The sequence below is a fragment of the Sminthopsis crassicaudata genome, chromosome 2, assembly GCF_048593235.1.
Source record: "Sminthopsis crassicaudata isolate SCR6 chromosome 2, ASM4859323v1, whole genome shotgun sequence".
Classification (NCBI taxonomy): Eukaryota; Metazoa; Chordata; class Mammalia; order Dasyuromorphia; family Dasyuridae; genus Sminthopsis; species Sminthopsis crassicaudata.
Genome location: NC_133618.1, coordinates 111,184,160 through 111,202,200, shown reverse-complemented (window position 1 = coordinate 111,202,200; position 18,041 = coordinate 111,184,160). Strand labels below are relative to the sequence as shown.

Genomic DNA, 18,041 nt, shown 5'->3' with positions numbered 1-18,041 from the left:
ATTGGGATTAAATGACCCTGCCCAGGGTCACACAGCTAGGAAGTGTTAAGTGCCTGAGATCATATTTGAACTCAGGTCCTCCTGACTTCAGGCCTGGTGCTCTATCCACTGTGCCACCTAGCTACCCCTCTTATGATTCTTTTTAAAGAGTTCATTAAAAAGATGGGTATTATATCCAGGCCTTATTAACCAAGCAAGGTTTTTTAACTTAATTTCCAGGTCCTTGGTGTTTATATATTTAACAAATCTTGTTTGATATTGAAACTTTACTTAAGGTACTTAATAGTGATTTGCTGTGTGCCTGGGTGATATGAAAAACTATGAGCAACAAGATGAAGGTTCAGTAAGGGAAGAGGGTTGGAGGGGCCTATAAAGGTAACTAATATTAGAAAGACCACTGGTAGTGTCTGAATATGAGCTAAATATTTCTTGGAATAACAAGTTTCTAGGTTATTTATCAGTTAAATCAGGTAAAAGGAGTACTTTTGTTTTTATTGCTAAATATCTAACTTTAATTTCAGATGTTACCTTTAAATACTAATATTCGACTTGCTTATTCCAATGGAAAAGATGATGAACAAAATTTCATCCAGAATCTCAGTTTGTTTCTCTGTACATTTCTTAAAGAACATGGTCAGCTTATTGAAAAGCGATTAAATCTCAGGGAAACATTGATGGAGGTAAGAATTTTTATTGTTTGAAAACAAACATTTATCTAAAGGCAGCTATATGATAACATAAACACCAATGGATAAAAGTATGAATTTTCTCATTCATCTTTAATCTTGACAAAAACTTCAAATATATTTTAGAATTTATTTCTGCTCCAAATTAATTCCATGAAGGAAGTGTAAATCATTATTCTTAACATTTCTAATGTTACCTACTAAATATTGTCATTTGATTTCTTGTATAATATAACAATGTCAGTATATATTCCAAGGTTTTTACTTAAGCACATAAATGGTGAATGTAACTGAAGTAGATTATTCAGCAGCCATATCTCCTTCCTTCCTGAGATTCTTTGTGGCCTAAATTTCTTTCATGCTTAAGCCTAATGCTGCTTCAGTACTTGGGAGTACTCCCAAATCATTGGGAGTTGAATTTGCAGAAAATATAATTGAGAACTTTGAATTTCCTTAGCCAGTGAAGAAAGCATTGAATAACTTAATTTTTAGGGGAAAATGTCCCCTCATAGAAATGTTTATTTTAATAAACAGTTAAGCAATAAAAATTAATACACTGATTATGGCTAAAAACTGCCTTGTATAATATGACTGAGAGGTGAGAGACAAGCTCTACTATCTGTCCAATGAAAGTTGGTAAAATACCTTTCTGGGATTTGAAAAAAATTTGAAGTTGAGTGGCCTAACTCATGGTTCTCAAAAAAATGATCATTATAATTGCGGATACAAATTTATGATCTTGAAAATTATTTACACACTTGTAATGTTTTTATTGAACTATAGGAGGAAATTTTAGGTATAGGAAGAACAAGGCCTAACTAGTAGTGATAATTATAGTAAGAAGGATGCCTTGTTACATATCTGTCTCTTGTAAAGAAGAGAGAAAACATTTATATAATTAAGAATTTTTTAAATTATCTGGTCATTTTGGGACACAGTGAAGCTAAGTAATTAGTCCAAAGTCATTTGGAGCCAATCATCCTGTAGTAAAAACCAGAACTTATACTCTGTAAGGGAAAATGGAGTGTTTTTTGTAAAATAAAAAAGATCAGAATTTAGCTTTAAAAAGAGTACAGGGGGTATTTTAGAAAGTATGTACAAGATAATGATATACAAAGATAACAATAATAAAAACCTTTAGATAGTCATCTAACACCTAGCTTCTTGCTTTTGTCTAGGCTCTTCACTATATGTTGTTGGTATCTGAAGTAGAAGAAACTGAAATCTTTAAGATTTGCCTGGAGTATTGGAACCATTTAGCTGCTGAACTATACAGAGAAAGTCCATTTTCCACATCTGCCTCTCCAATGCTTTCTGGAAGTCAACATTTTGATGTTCCTCCCAGGAGACAACTTTATCTCCCTGTATTATCCAAGGTAACTGTGCATAGAAGTGACTGCATAGCTTGCTTTCAAAAACCCATCTTTTTTACTGCTGGAAAATTATTGGAGGAACCAAGTTTGTGATATTTGTAAACTTAGATTGAGAATAACTTCTTAACCTGGATTTTACCCATTTCTTGATGCCAGCATAGGAAACCCATTGGGTTTTTTAGTGACGTGTGTCACTTGTCCCCAAAATTATATTTATTCATATTTATAACCATTAAAATGGTTCACATTTTTATCAATTTCTTATTACATGGATTTTTAGGCTACATAATTTGCTCTCAAGAAAATGTAGATCTCTTTGAGGAGCTTCTTTCACGTTTTGGTATGGAATACAGAAATCTCTATAAGGCAACACCCAATTTAAATAGGTAGATTCCCTTTAGAAAAAAGTATGAGATTTTCATGAGGTAGAATGGTATGGATGGAGTACAGTCAACAATGAATGGATAGGATTGTAAATATCACAAATCTATTGATATATTAAAGAACTAATGTTTAAAAATTTTACCCCATTGTTATGCTCTAAATAGGTCCGTTTATTGATGGTGAGTCGAATGGCTAAACCTGAAGAAGTCCTGGTTGTAGAAAATGATCAGGGAGAAGTTGTGCGAGAATTTATGAAGGATACAGATTCCATTAATTTGTATAAGAATATGAGGGAAACATTGGGTAAGTTGATAGTAATGTATGTGAATACTGGGAGATAATAACAGAAATACATTAGATAGAGATTCATGACTAATAGTTCTCAAAACCCCAAGCCTGGAAAATGAGTCTAGATAGGCAAAATACTATTGTGATAAACACTATAAAGCTAGTGTTGAAATGTAATTATGATATGCGTAATAAGCTTTGTAAAGTCAAGCTTCAGAAAAGTTGAGCAGTTAGTTGGTGGTAAGATTCCAATGTTGTGTGTGTGTGTGTGTGTGTGTGTGTGTGTGTGTGTAAAAATTGAAGTGTTATTGCCTGCTCTATTATTGCTACACATAAGTTTATTCAAGGCAATATACACTAGTGACAAAGTTGAATAGTGTAAGCTAGTAAATTATCATTGAAGTGTAAAGCACAATGCCTGACACCTGACACTTAGTAAAGACCATATAAATTCTTTTCTTTTCTTTTCTGCTTCTTTTGTTCAGTATACCTTACACATCTGGATTATGCAGATACTGAAAGAATAATGACTGAAAAACTTCACAATCAGGTGAATGGAACAGAATGGTCTTGGAAAAATTTGAACACTTTATGTTGGGCAATAGGCTCAATTAGTGGAGCAATGCATGAAGAAGATGAAAAAAGGTTTCTTGTTACAGTCATAAAGGTATGTAAGTGTAAGTGAATTTCAAGCTCTGTGTCTTTGTTATATATGTGAAGTCTGGTGGGTAGTATACAATCACAGAATCGGGAAACCTGGGTTTGAGTCCAGACTAAGACAGTTAGTTGTGTGTGATTCTGGCCAGATGACTTAATCTCTGCTACAGTTGTGTACAGTAGGGAAATTATCCAACCATTCTGGAGAGCAAAATAGAACTATGTCCAAAGAGCTATAAAACTGTGCACACCCTTTGACCCAGTCTGTCCCAAAGAAATCATAAAAAGGGGTAAGGACATGTGCACAAAGTTTGTAGCAGCTCTTCTTGTGATAGCAAAGATTTGGAAAAGAAGTGGATGCCCATCAATTGGGGAATGGCTGAACAAGTTGTGGCACATGAAGGTAATGAAATACTGTTTTATCAAAAATGATAAACAAGCTGATTTTAGAAAATACTTTGTATATAATAATAGCAAGAATGATCAACTATGAAAGGCTTGTTCTCAGTGGTTCAGTGATTCAAAGCAATCCCAAATAGATTTTGGACAGAAAATGCCATCTGCATCCCAAAAAAGAACTAGGGAGACTCAATATAAATCAACACATGTTTATTTCTTTATATTTCTTTATATTCTTATATTCTTTATATTTATTCTTTATATTTCTTTATTTCTTTTCTTTTTTTTTTTTTTCTTTCCCATTGTTTTTTCCTTTTGCTCCGATTTTTCTCTCCCAACATTATTCATAAAACAATATTCAAAATAAACTGAAAAAAGTTAATATGCATATATAACCAGAAAAAATAAAACAATTTAAAAAAAGCATGCTATACATCTTAAAGCATCACAAAAATTATATTAACTATGAATACAAATAAAGGTTAAAAGTGATCATAGAATTACCATTAGGTATAGTTCTTCACATATTTGGAAACCTGTAGTTTTTATTGACTTGAAACAAAATCCTAGCTTTACTTCAGAGATTGTTAGTCTAGAGGGGTGGGGTCAGTTAACAGATTTTGTATTTCAATATCATGGTTTCCTTTGTGTGATTCTAGAAACCTGTATCATTTTATGCATTTTGAAATATTCTGAGAATCAGGTCCCCAGGCTATGGAAAATATATGTAGTTTTCTGCTGACCTAATTTCACTGCTTTGCAGCCACATGGGATTTTGATTTCTATTGTCCAATTACCTAAGGCATTGAAGTTAATGATCTTCAATCGGCAACAAACTCCTAAATGGTCTCATACATCTTGGACAATGTTGGGCTTTTTCTAACATATTCCATGAATAAAAACAATGACAAAAGCACTTTCACCCCCTTCACTTTTGTGCTTCCCTTTCTGTTTGTTGGCTGAGAGATGAGACAGATACCTATGTGTGCTTTTCCTTTTTTGCCTACTAATTAATTTTTATGAGGAATCTTTTAAACTATGGTAATTCATTCCCAAATGAACAGATACTTACCATTCTACTCTAATTGCAAGAAAGTTTTCTATCTGATTGATTCAACACATTTTTCTTTTAAATTACAGGACCTTTTAGGATTATGTGAACAAAAAAGAGGCAAAGATAATAAAGCTATTATTGCATCAAATATCATGTACATTGTAGGTCAATATCCAAGGTTTTTGAGAGCTCATTGGAAATTTTTGAAGACTGTGGTCAACAAGTTATTTGAATTCATGCATGGTAGGTGTTTGGTTTGGTTTTTTTTCCTCATCGCAACTCTTTGTACATATATGCATACATATACTTGTGAAAATAAAATGCTTTAAAAAAGCCTTTTCTTTGTTTAGAAACCCATGATGGTGTCCAGGATATGGCTTGTGATACTTTCATAAAAATAGCACAAAAATGCCGCAGGCATTTTGTTCAGGTTCAGGTTGGAGAAGTAATGCCCTTTATTGATGAGATTTTGAACAACATTAACACTATCATTTGTGATCTTCAGCCTCAACAGGTATGTTTGATATTTGTCAGCAATTTTATAGAGTATCTTAGCAATGGTAATGGGAGAGAAATGAACTACACCAGTAGTTCAAGTTCAGTTGTGGTTCTTTAGTTGAAATTAATCCCCATAATGAGCATTATTTAGCTTTTCCAACATTGGGATCTTTATAAAGCTAGAACTTGAGTTATGAACTTACTATAAGGTAACATTTTATTGTAGTTTTTTTTTTTCATCTTTAGAGGTGAGGAAATGTTATATGATAGGTATGCTGAAAATGTAGCATCTACTTAAAATTGATGTGGTTATTCTTTGTGGGGCAAGTTTTTAATAATGGAGGAATATAAGGAAGGAAGCTCAAATTAGTGAGTGTAATTTACTTCCATACTAGGTTCATACATTTTATGAAGCTGTTGGATATATGATTGGTGCACAAACTGACCAAACAGTACAAGAACATTTGATAGAAAAATACATGCTACTTCCTAATCAGGTGTGGGACAGCATAATTCAACAAGCCACCAAAGTAAGTACTTTTTTGTTTTCTTCGGAAACCTTAGGACTCATTGATGTTTTGGGGAAAGAAGTATCTATCTACAAAGCAATCAAATAAGCATAAACTTAGTTTTTCAAATAGCTATAGACCATCATACTGTAAGGTTATTGAATTAATCATACTATAACAGCAGTGATGTCAGAAAAGGCAACTTACTCATAAATTGTCATTAACAATTTTATTGTTTGTTAATGTTTGGTGTTTGTGCACCGATATGATTGGTGCACAAACCAACCAAACAAATATTCATAAATTGTCATTAACACATTTAACTTTGATCTTTGAGAACAGAATTCAGCCTAAATGATTTTTGCATGGTGATACATGAGAATTTTTTTTTTTTTTTTTTATTTCATTGTAGATACAATTGTAATAATTGTCCCATGGCCTTCATTCATCATTGTCATGGAAAGTCTCCTTTGTGAAGTCCAGATTCAAGTGTTTCACTATTGAAAATGATTTGAGGTTTTCTGAAATGCTATTAGCCATTATTTATTTGCACTAATCAGGAGAGCTATAAGCTCAACAGTAGGGTAATTGTGCTTACCATCCATTTAGAAAAATTATATATATTGTGAAAAATAAATATTGTCTAGATAGTTGGACAGGAGAGTTAATAGGCATTTATGAACAACCAATATAAAACTAATTTGAATTTCCCTTTGGTACATTTTTTAAAGCTGTGTGGTGTATGTTTAACAATGTGCGAGAAGTGATTTTTAAATACAAATGTGTAATGAGAAATTACACATTGAAAAGGATGAAAGTGAATGGGTATCCTGAATGGAACCTCTAAATAATATGTAGGCAGCAAAGTAGTACAGGGTGCTGGGCCTGGAATCAAGACAACTAATTGAGGTCTCAATGGGGTCAGACTTGACTGAACAATAGAACAAGAATAAAATAAGAAGATATGAAGAACTTTAAAATATTTTTTGATAGGACATAGGAACCAAAGAATAAGTAATATGAAAACTTTTAAAATTGTATTCAAAAGAATGTAATATATAATTGTGTATTGTGTCCTGGCAAGTTTGCCTTGGGGGTGTGTCAAGTTTTTCTGTCTAGAATAGTCTTCATTTGCTTGATAATAGTACTCATTCTAAGAATGCCTGTTATCTGCCTCTATAATTGGGAAAACCCCATTGTTTGTGTTTATACTTTCATTTTCATCAGCATGTTAAATTGCAAATATTTATATTTTAAAATAATAAGCCAACTTTCTATATTTTAGATAACTTGAATTGGAAATAAAAATAAAAACTTAGTACTATGAATTGGCTTTTATGTGACGTTGCATTGTTGAGTTGTTAATTTGAATTTTTTTTTTTTATTCATTTTTCCAAATTATCCCCTCCCTCCCTCCACTCCCTCCCCCCGATGATAGGCAATCCCACACATTTTACATGTGTTACAATATAACCTAGATACAATATATGTGTGTAAATACCATTTTCTTGTTGCACATTAATTATTAGCTTCCGAAAGTATAAGTAACCTGGGTAGATAGACAGTGCTAACAATTTACATTCGCTTCCCAGTGTTCCTTCTCTGGGTATAGTTATTTCTGTCCATCAGAATACATCCTCATACAGTATTGTTGTTGAAGTGTATAGTGATCTTCTGGTTCTGCTCATTTCACTCAGCAACAGTTGATTTAAGTCTCTCCAAGCCTCTCTGTATTCCTCCTGCTGGTCATTTCTTACAGAGCAATAGTATTCCATAACCTTCATATGCCACAATTTACCCAACCATTCTCCAATTGATGGACATCCATTAATTTGAATTATTGATACATTGTATTATCTGCATAATAAGAGTTCTTCCCTCATTTAAAAAAAAATAGGTACAGATGAAGAATATGTCTGGTATAATAAGGGTATATTACTGGTAGTAATTTGTCCAGAGAAATAACATCGTGTGTTTGTTTTTACAAATCAGGTATTTTTTGTTTCTTACAGAATGTGGATATACTTAAGGATCCTGAAACAGTTAAACAGCTTGGAAGTATTTTGAAAACAAATGTAAGAGCATGTAAAGCTGTTGGTCACCCCTTTGTAATTCAACTTGGACGAATTTATTTAGATATGCTTAATGTGTACAAGTGCCTCAGTGAAAATATTTCTGCAGCTATCCAGGCCAATGGTAAGTGCTTCTAAATTCTTATTGCAATTAATAGTGAAAAAGGAAGTGTATATTTCCTTTTTCACTACACCTCATTAGGTTGATGATTTCTCATTGCCCACTTAAGAGAAATTTGGGGAAGAGAATGGGAGTTCTTTCCTAAAAGGTACCAATTAGTTCCATACTATTTGTAGGTGGTCCCTGGCTATGGCCATGCTGTTTTAAGAAAAACTGATCCACAATATACCTGTCTTGATCCAGATTAATCCAATTACTTATTGTCTCAAAGACTAGTTTTCAGGAAATTAGGATAGTGTAGTAATGTCCATTGTGCATTGACATGGGATAATAAAGGAACTGAAGTTATATTTGGTTAGCCTGGTTTTGTACATAAGGAGTGATCTATCTTAATATTTCCCCCTACTTTAAGCATGTGTTTATATATATAATTTTCAAAACTTTTGTCATAGAAAAAATTTGACATGAAATGCTGAATCTGGGCATTTCTAATATCTAAATCCTTTGGAGACATAGGCACTGCAAGTGTGGAGTGGCTTGGGGGAAGAGGGAGAGGTCAGAATTTCCTTAGAAATCTGGCACTGGGTCAGTAAGAACTTGACATCTAGATGTCAAGTGATGATTTTTCTAGATAAACAACAATTTAACATTAATTTATTCTATAGCTTCTAAAATAAATATATGGTGTATTTTGTCTAACACAGTTGTGTACAAAAGACATTCAGTAAGTAGATTCCTAAGTAGATAGAACATAAATTTGTAAAGAACACCTTTATCAAACATATGACCTCACAGTTGCTCTATTTTTTTAAATGTATTTTAAGTTCCAAATTATCTTTTTCCCTTTTCACCCATACTATAGAGAAGGCCATCATTTGACAGATTTGTAAATACACGTGACAGTGTAAATACACTTCTCTTTATCAGTTCTTTCTCTGAAGGTGGGATAGCATATACTTCATACTTATTATTCAAAATGGCTAAGTTCTGTTACTGTCTACAAAATTCTCTTGGTATTGCTCATTTCGTTCTTCATTTTATGCACGTTTCCATGTTTTTCTAAAGTCAGTCTGCTTGTTTCTTACATAATAGTTTACTCTGTTAAACAGTTGTTTAGCCATTCCTCAATTGGCACAATTTTCAGGCCATCACAAAGGTAGCTGCTGTGAATATTTTAGAACATACAAGTTTACCTTGATCACTTGGGAAGCAGGTTATTAGGTTAAAGGGTATACACAGTTTTGCAAATAGTAGGTATAATTTCACATTTTTAATTTTGCCTCTTTTGTTTTAGATAACGAGTATGATGTTTTTAATTTACATTTTTCTCATCAGTGCAGAGCATTTTGTCATGACTGTGTGGGAAAAAGAGAGTTGTAGGTTTTTGAAATTCATATCCTTTGGTCATTTATCAATTGTAGAATTACATGTAGTTTTATGAGTTTAATAACGTGATCTGTTTTTGAGATGCATCTTTTATCTGAGAAACTAGAATTATTTTTCTCAGTTTTCTGCTTTATAATTATGTTCATATTGTTCCGGGTTTGTCTTGGCAGGTATCATATACTGGTGGTTATATATTATTATATATTATATACATATCATATAAGAGGTGTCTCTTACATTCTTGTACAGTGTTGTTTATGTGGGTTTATTTTATATGTCCTTCTACTTAGCTAAAATTGATGTTTAAATTACTTTTTTAGTTGAAATTTCAAGTATATTATCATCATTGGTTTTCATTACCTCACTTAGCATTTTGATTCCCTTAATTTTTTTTTTCCTCCAGCTTAAGTGAAGCACTTGTTTCATTGCAGGTTTTTATAAATGTCAAAGTCTCATTTTAAGCGTGGTCAGATTTTAGTTGCAGATATATTTGGAAATTTGGCCATGGGTGAATAACTTTATCAGACTAAGTAATTAGGTTTTAAACCTAAAAATTATATGTCTACATTCTAGTAAGGCATTTTTTATTTTTGGAGATAGGTGCTACCACTTATGATTTTGCCAGAATGTAGTTGTCTAATTTTATTACTTTTTTTTTTTTTTTTTTTTAAGGTGAAATGGTTACAAAACAACCCTTGATTAGAAGTATGCGAACAGTAAAAAGGGAAACTTTAAAATTAATATCTGGTTGGGTGAGCCGGTCCAATGACCCACAGATGGTAAGAAATAAAAGAATTTTATATTATTTGGGAGTGAATAAAAAAATCCTCCCTTTTGATCATAGTCTGAAAAATTATCCATATCTTCATTATTCATTGTAGACAGTCTACAATTTTATGTATATCTATTACTTACACCTCTATCAAAAGGTGAAAAGCAAGTATTTAATTATATCCCTCTGGAGTTCTCATTGGTCATTGCATTGACAAGAATCTTTATTAGTGTACTTCCACATCCCCAGCAATGGTCATTTTCAAAACATATGAAGAATTACAGAAGGTAAGATGAACCATAAGATTGGGAAGTACTTTGGCTCAGAGAAAATCAATACAGCTAAAACTTAAAGGGAAACATTTTGTAAGAAAATGTTAAAAGAGGAGCAACTTTCATATAAGATTTATGAAATGATGAATTTATTGTTTTACTCTGTAAGAAGAAAAGTGATTTGTCACCAATATTTTAGTGACAAGATGTTTTTCTGGAGCACTAATTATTTCTTAACCATTTAAACTTTGTTTCCCTTCAGAGGAAGTCAGGGTTGAAGTGGATGCAAGGCTATTTAGCTATTTAGCTACAAGAAGTTTGTGCAGAATTGAGTTTGAGAGTATTAAGTTACAGGAAAGCAGACTTCATCTAAAGTTAACAGATGAGGAACCTCAGACAGGCAGACAGGGTTAATTTTATCCAGGATCACACAGGTAATAAGCATCTGAGAATTAATTTGAACTTGGGTTTTCTGACAGTGCTCTCTGCAGCACCATCCTTTACATGTAATAGAAACTGCTATGTGAATATTGATTCAGAAAACATTTAATTAATTGATTGCTTTGGTTTTTTTTATTCCAAAGATAATTAAGACTAAGTTAAATTAAATTAATGGAGTACTTGAATGAATCATGTATCATACTTTTTTTTTTTAATTTTATATGATTCACATGGAACCTCTCAACATTTATCTCTTACATTTCATCCCTTGACCTATAATTAATTCATAATTATACTTGAACAGTTGATTTTACTCCAATCAATATACAAAAAAATTTTAATTGTGAACTATTACAAGTCAAACAATAATAGTATTGATTTATTTAAAATTCCTAGTTTCAGATGTATGGAGTGAAAATTTGATTTTCTTATCCCTTAATAGGTAGCAGAAAATTTTGTTCCTCCATTGTTGGATGCAGTTCTAATTGATTACCAGAGAAATGTTCCAGCTGCTAGAGAACCAGAAGTACTTAGTACAATGGCCATCATTGTCAACAAATTAGGGGGACACATAACAGCTGAAATACCTCAGATATTTGATGCTGTTTTTGAATGCACATTAAATATGATAAACAAGGTATGCTACTTGATCTTGGTAATCACTTCTACAAGCATAATGATCCTATGAGTTATGACTATTAACTTGAATCCTTTTCCAAAAGTAACAAGCATAATTTTTTAAAAATTTAATAGTGTCTAGTTCTAGCAGTGGTACAAATTAAGTACATTAATCTTTATTCTTTATCTTTCCATCATTTTACTTCCCAGATCTTTCTCAATAATTTCCCATATTACAACCTACTGTTGGTTTAAAACAAACATCTGAAAGCATGTAGACCATCTATAGATTAAAATAGGAGATATACCAATTCATTGTTTTTTTGGGAAAGTCATTTGTTTCATGAACTCAATTTCTATGGTTTTTAGTATTATTTATACTTATAATTACAACTTTGAATACCTCAGATAATTCTTAATAGCATAATAGTTCATTCACTAATAACCTGACAAATACTCCTTTATATTTTTGTATTATAATTTGCTTAGTCTTACATCTAGACAACTCAGACACCCATTTTTGTTTCCAGTGTTTTTTGGGTTTGGGGCTATTATGAATATTTGGTTCTAAATAATAGTGCTTCTTGCTAACATGCTTGAAACATAGACCTAGAACTTCTGTGGTCCTCTCTAATTCTGAATTATAGGGTAGTTTAATTGATTGCCAGTCTTTAGAAAACAATTCATCCAGTGTATTTTTGCTTCTTAATTCTCTTTTGTTTATAATCCTAAAGTTGTCAGTTTTAAATTGGTTTCTAATTTGGTCAGGCCAACCATATATATTTTCATGAATAAAATACTTGTTGATATATAATTACTTAATTTAGTCGTGAAAGTATGTCATTGTGATCTATTTAAGTGTGTTTTGCATACTATTTGTATACCAAAAAAAAGTCTTTTGCACAAAGCTTGTCTGGCATGTTTATTAATTAACAAATTACAGCAGCTTTTCAGTCATCTACTGGTACCTTAGTGTTTAGAGTTGACTCTAAAATTTATTTAAAAGTGAAAATGATAAGGGACAAAATAAAAGCTTAAATTACAGTGCTTTACCATTTATTCTCACTTGATCTTCATGACAACTTTATGAAGTAAGTAAGAAAAAAGTGATTTCCTTGGTCATCCAGCTAGTACCTTTGGGACTGACTCTTTTCAGCCTCTGTTGTAACAGAACAATGACATTTATTTAAGGCTTTTTTTTTCCTGTCCTCTATTTATAGGACTTTGAAGAATATCCTGAACACAGAACAAACTTTTTCTTACTACTTCAGGCTGTAAATTCTCATTGTTTCCCAGCATTCCTGGCCATTCCACCTGCACAATTTAAGTTAGTTTTGGATTCCATTATCTGGGCTTTCAAGCATACTATGAGGAATGTTGCAGATACAGGTAACAAATATGGGAAATCTAGTCTATATCATCTTTCCAAAATTTTAAATATTTACTTGAACTGTTTCTTGAGGAATTTATTACTCAAATATAATTAATATATTAATTGAAAATTAATATATTAAACATACAATTTATATATTTGATATATAAAATTCATTGCTCAGATATAATACAAGATTAATAAAAATCTGAATCTTAACTTTGCAAAATTTAACCTACTAGTAATGAATGCTTTGTTGAATTGTTTGCAGTTTGAAGAAGCATTATAACTCAGCCATTTACCATTCTATAGGAATGGGCAGAGGAAAAATTGAGTTTATAAACTGAACTGCAACAAAAAAATTTAATTTTTTACTAAATTTTCCCCCCTCAAAAAAAAAAATCCACAAAGGGTTTACGTGTATACAGTTTCTTCCCTATTCACAACCCTTTTAATCTCACATCTTTTAATAAGATATTATTAAAAAGTGACTGAGTCTACTGATTGTTTCTCCCATTATAGGATTTATAATATAGTAGTATAGTGTTTTATTCACAGGTAAACCTGTGCTGCAAGTTTATCCCTTCTAATATGAGCGATTCTTTTATCAATATTGTGTATCTTCAATAATGTGATAAAGACTGATTAAGTTCTATCTACTTTAGGACTACAAATACTCTTTACACTCTTGCAAAACGTTGCACAAGAAGAAGCTGCTGCTCAGAGTTTCTATCAGACCTATTTCTGTGATATCCTTCAGCACATCTTTTCAGTTGTAACAGACACCTCACATACTGCTGGTAAGAGCATCAATAGGTCAGATTCTGAATTTTGCAATAGATGTTATCTGTGGTTTTAACCTATAAGAATATTAATAAGTTTCATATATCCACAGGTTTGACGATGCATGCTTCAATTCTTGCATACATGTTTAATTTAGTAGAAGAAGGGAAAATAAGTACACCGCTAAATCCTGGGAATCCAGTTAACAACCAAATGTTTATTCAGGAGTATGTGGCTAATCTTCTCAAATCCGCTTTCCCTCACCTGCAGGAGTAAGTGTATAGAGTCTTTAAAATTTGTCATTTGAACAATTTGTAGAAATGTTGTTGACTTCATCAGTATTTTTACTTTTCAGTGCACAAGTTAAACTGTTTGTAACGGGACTCTTCAGTCTAAATCAGGACATTCCTGCTTTTAAGGAACATCTTAGGGATTTCCTGGTACAGATAAAGGTATGTTACTCAGATTTTCTTATACTATCTTATACTTTCTTATACTATACTGTGGAGTGTAGCAGGATGCAGATAATAAATTGAAAGGATCATTTTAGTTTTAATAGGTGATTTTCAAATTGATATCTACAGAAAGCAAAATTATGTATGTCAGATTATTTTTAATTGCATCCTATTTAATGAAGGGTCACCTCTATTTTGGGAAGTTATATGAACTGAAATTTGAAAGGTAATTTCAAGAAATGAGGAATATGCCTTTAGTTTCAATCCAGGACAGGGTTTTAAAAGAGAAAGTATCTTTTTCTCATTTTTCCACTTTTGTTTAACTGCCCCAATTTAGCTCAACCCAAACAAATTTCACTTTAAAAAATTTATATATATTTGTAATATCATTATGCATTCTCTGTGTTGCATAGCAGTTGGCCACAAACGGGGCTATATTCTATATTGAAAGGTTAATGTTTGGTGATTATCAATTAAATTTTGATTAAATAATCTTACAGTGCTTTCTCTGGGTTTATGTTTAATAGTTGCTTTTTCTATTTTTTTTGAGTGTGCGTAGGCCTTAACTCTTGGGAAAATCATGAGTGGGACTATGAGGGGGGCGTTACTGTTGTCAATATTAGTGTATTCCTTACCTTTTGTTAGGACTTTAAGTGGCCTTTTTAAAAGAAGGCGAGGGAATTCTGATCTGAAATATATATAGTCATTATATAATATTATACTATCATGAATCGAGATCACACAAGAAAACCAAATTTGAAATCACTTAAAACCTCACTATATTCTATTCCAATTCTATGTCAAACACATGACCTCCAATATTCCTAAATTTTGCTGACCCAGATTAAAATGTAATGGGGAAATATTTAACAAAACAAAGTTACTTTATGGCTAATATTCTGCCTTGTACGTATGGTTTCATGGCTCCCAATTCTATTTGAATTTGTCACCTCTGCTGTCCTGTACCGTTTTAATGCAAGGTACAAGCTAACTAAGAACTCTTATAAAAGAATTTTTAAGAGTTAAGACTCAGAGAAGTTAAGTTTGAATCCTACCACAGACAAAGCTCTGTGACCAAATGATGTGTCCAGGAAGACTTTTTTTCTTTACCTCTGTTTCTTCATCTACAAAATGCAAGTAATAATAGCACGTCCCTCAAAACTGTTATGAGGATCAAGTGAGATAATTTGTGGAAATTGCGTTGCGATAAAGTTCAAGCTTTTTTTTTTTTAATTTCCTCAGTGTTTCATAACTTAAAACTGTACCAAGGACTTTTGGTACCCTGCATAACTGTTTTACTGAGTGAAATGTGAGTTAAAGGTCAATACCTCTATATTTCTAGGAGAAAATATTTAGTGTGCTTTCAATTCCTCATTCTCCTAAAATAATTTATCTCTGGTGGCTACGATAAATGTACATGTTGACAACTTGGCCGGCCTTTTAGTTGATTTGCCATGCCAATTTAGCTGAGTTTTAAATAGTAATTCTTAAAACTACCCTGAGACATTTATTTGAGACATGGTGTTCAGCAATGGTTTTACTATGGAATTAATGGTGAAGATTTAAAAGTTGGCAATTCTTTATTTCAAAAAGTTGTACAGAGAAACTACTGAATATGTTATGTAAAAATAAGCATTTAAATGACCCTTTTTACAGGAATTTGCAGGTGAAGATACATCTGACCTGTTTTTAGAAGAAAGAGAAACAGCCCTTCGACAGGCTCAGGAAGAGAAACATAAACTTCAGATGTCTGTCCCTGGCATCCTTAATCCACATGAAATTCCTGAAGAAATGTGCGATTAAAAATCAAAACAAGTCATGCTGTTTTTTTTTTCTGTACAGCTGCTTTGTTGTGGTAGAAGAAAACAGCATTTGGATATTTGTTGACCAAAATGATGCCAATTTGTAAATTAAAATGTCACCTAGTGGCCCTTTTTCTTATGTGTTTTTTGTATAAGAAATTTTCTGTGAAATATCCTTCCAATGTTTAAGCTTTTGTTTTGGTCATCTTTATTTAGATTTGCATGAAGTTGAGAATTAAGGCATTTTAAAAAAACAATATTACTTCATGCCCATTTTGTGGCTGGGATGGGGGGAAGAAGCAAATTGAAATTGAAAAAAAAATACTTGTAAATTCTATTGCAAAATTATACAATTTTTCCTGTAACAGTACCAATTTTTAATTAGGGAGCATTTTCTTTCTAGCCTATATTTCAGTCTAGAAGAAAAGGTAATGAGTAAAACAATTGCGTTGTTAAAGGATTATTATAGTGCTGCATTATCTTGAATGTAGCACCACTTGGACTGAATTGGATGGCTAAACTACATGTATTACAAGTCTGTATGGCAAATTTGCAGCAAGATCATGTGCATATCATCCCATTGTAAAGCAACTTCAAAGAGTATGGGAACACAGTTAGTTATTTTTACACAGTTCTTTTTGTTTGTGTGTGTGTGCTGTCGCTTTGTCGACAACAGCTTTTTGTTTTCCTCAATGAGGAGTGTTGCTCATTTGTGAGCCTTCATTAACTCGAAGTGAAATGGTTAAAAATATTTATCCTGTTAGAATAGGCTGCATCTTTTTAACAACTCATTAAAAAAAAAACTCTGGCTTTTGAGATGACTTATACTAATTTACATTGTTTACCATGCTGTAGTGCTTTAAGAACACTACTTAAAAGCAAAATAAACTTGGTTTACATTTATTTTTCCTTATTGACTCAAAATTATTGATGTATTATTGAAAGTGGTCATCTTTGTGTTGAGTCAAAACTAAAAAGGTAAAGAGAGTTTGGAAACTGGGACAAAAACATCGCTGTATTGATGGACAGGGAAATATAGCTTTTAAATTGGTCTGTTTAATAATTACAAAATATCATTTTATATATATATATATACACATATATATATATATAAATCTAAACAGATTGATAATCTATTCAAAACACAAAAATTTTGTGTGTCCTTGTATAAACCTTTCTCCTTTTTATCTTTCAAATGGAGATGAAGGAATAAATTGTCAACCAAAATGAACTTTGTAGAGTTTCAGGAAAACAAATTGCCTTTTAAAATAAACTCATTCCACTTGGTTTCTTTTAATATTTAGGGATTAATTCCAGATGAATTCTATAATTTCATTAAAGAGACGGTATGTAGTGCCAGATTTGAATATTTGACTTTGGGACACAAATGGATGAACAATTTGAAGGGACCAGGATTTAGGGAAAGTTATGGATAAAGGGAGATCAGAAAAGGGCATGGTTTGGTCCCAAGTTTCTTCTCTAAAGAGTCTAAAGTCTAAAGAAATAAGATCCTATGTACACAATCAATCTTTGCCTTGTGAACTTGGTGTTAAAGAGTGGTTTTGATCATTCAGAACCACCGTATTATATAAGCTGCCCATCTTTGGATGGCAGCAGAAATGGCATTTGTCAGAATTTGTTTTCTAGTGAACCCGTGTTTTAACTTCAACCAAAAAGAAGTTGTTGTAGTGTAATGTTTATATGCTACATCTTAAATATTCTTTAAAGCTTTTTTGTAAGACAAATCACTTCATGATAATGAATGTAATTTTAAAGTTGTATTATAACTATTTAAATAGAAAATTTATTTAATGCCTTGTTAAAGCTGTCACAATTTCTAGGTTGTAGCTGTAGTAAATCTCTCTGGAAAGCCTCAAAAATGGAATTAATATATCTGGTCATAGTTCTGTGGCTGTTTATGGTAGTTGGAATACTTCAAGTTATCATGACGCCATAGTCTGGACAATAAGTAAATCAATCATTCTCTTAATATTTCCTATATTGATAGCTAGGCTACTGTAGCCATTTGGTTTTAAAATACAGTAGGCATTTCCCATGGTATTAATATTACCTTGGGACAAAAGCAAAAAACTTTGAGA

General features: G+C 32.0%; 1 protein-coding gene across 2 annotated transcripts in view; it reads left to right on the top strand.

The window, feature by feature from the left end:
• The window catches only part of XPO1 (exportin 1), a 47,998-nt gene extending 31,153 nt beyond the window's left edge, over window positions 1–16,845 (top strand). For both annotated transcript variants that reach the window (XM_074287016.1, XM_074287017.1), the window contains 15 exons: window positions 522–680; window positions 1,865–2,062; window positions 2,608–2,746; window positions 3,217–3,398; window positions 4,928–5,084; window positions 5,192–5,355; window positions 5,735–5,869; window positions 7,861–8,044; window positions 10,100–10,206; window positions 11,355–11,549; window positions 12,751–12,919; window positions 13,568–13,702; window positions 13,798–13,957; window positions 14,041–14,137; window positions 15,797–16,845. In XM_074287016.1, coding sequence (XP_074143117.1) covers window positions 522–680; window positions 1,865–2,062; window positions 2,608–2,746; window positions 3,217–3,398; window positions 4,928–5,084; window positions 5,192–5,355; window positions 5,735–5,869; window positions 7,861–8,044; window positions 10,100–10,206; window positions 11,355–11,549; window positions 12,751–12,919; window positions 13,568–13,702; window positions 13,798–13,957; window positions 14,041–14,137; window positions 15,797–15,943 — 2,328 coding nt within the window. In that variant the 3' untranslated portion in view covers window positions 15,944–16,845. The remainder of the gene's footprint in view (window positions 1–521; window positions 681–1,864; window positions 2,063–2,607; window positions 2,747–3,216; window positions 3,399–4,927; window positions 5,085–5,191; window positions 5,356–5,734; window positions 5,870–7,860; window positions 8,045–10,099; window positions 10,207–11,354; window positions 11,550–12,750; window positions 12,920–13,567; window positions 13,703–13,797; window positions 13,958–14,040; window positions 14,138–15,796) is intronic.
• The last annotated feature ends 1,196 nt before the right edge of the window (window positions 16,846–18,041 follow it).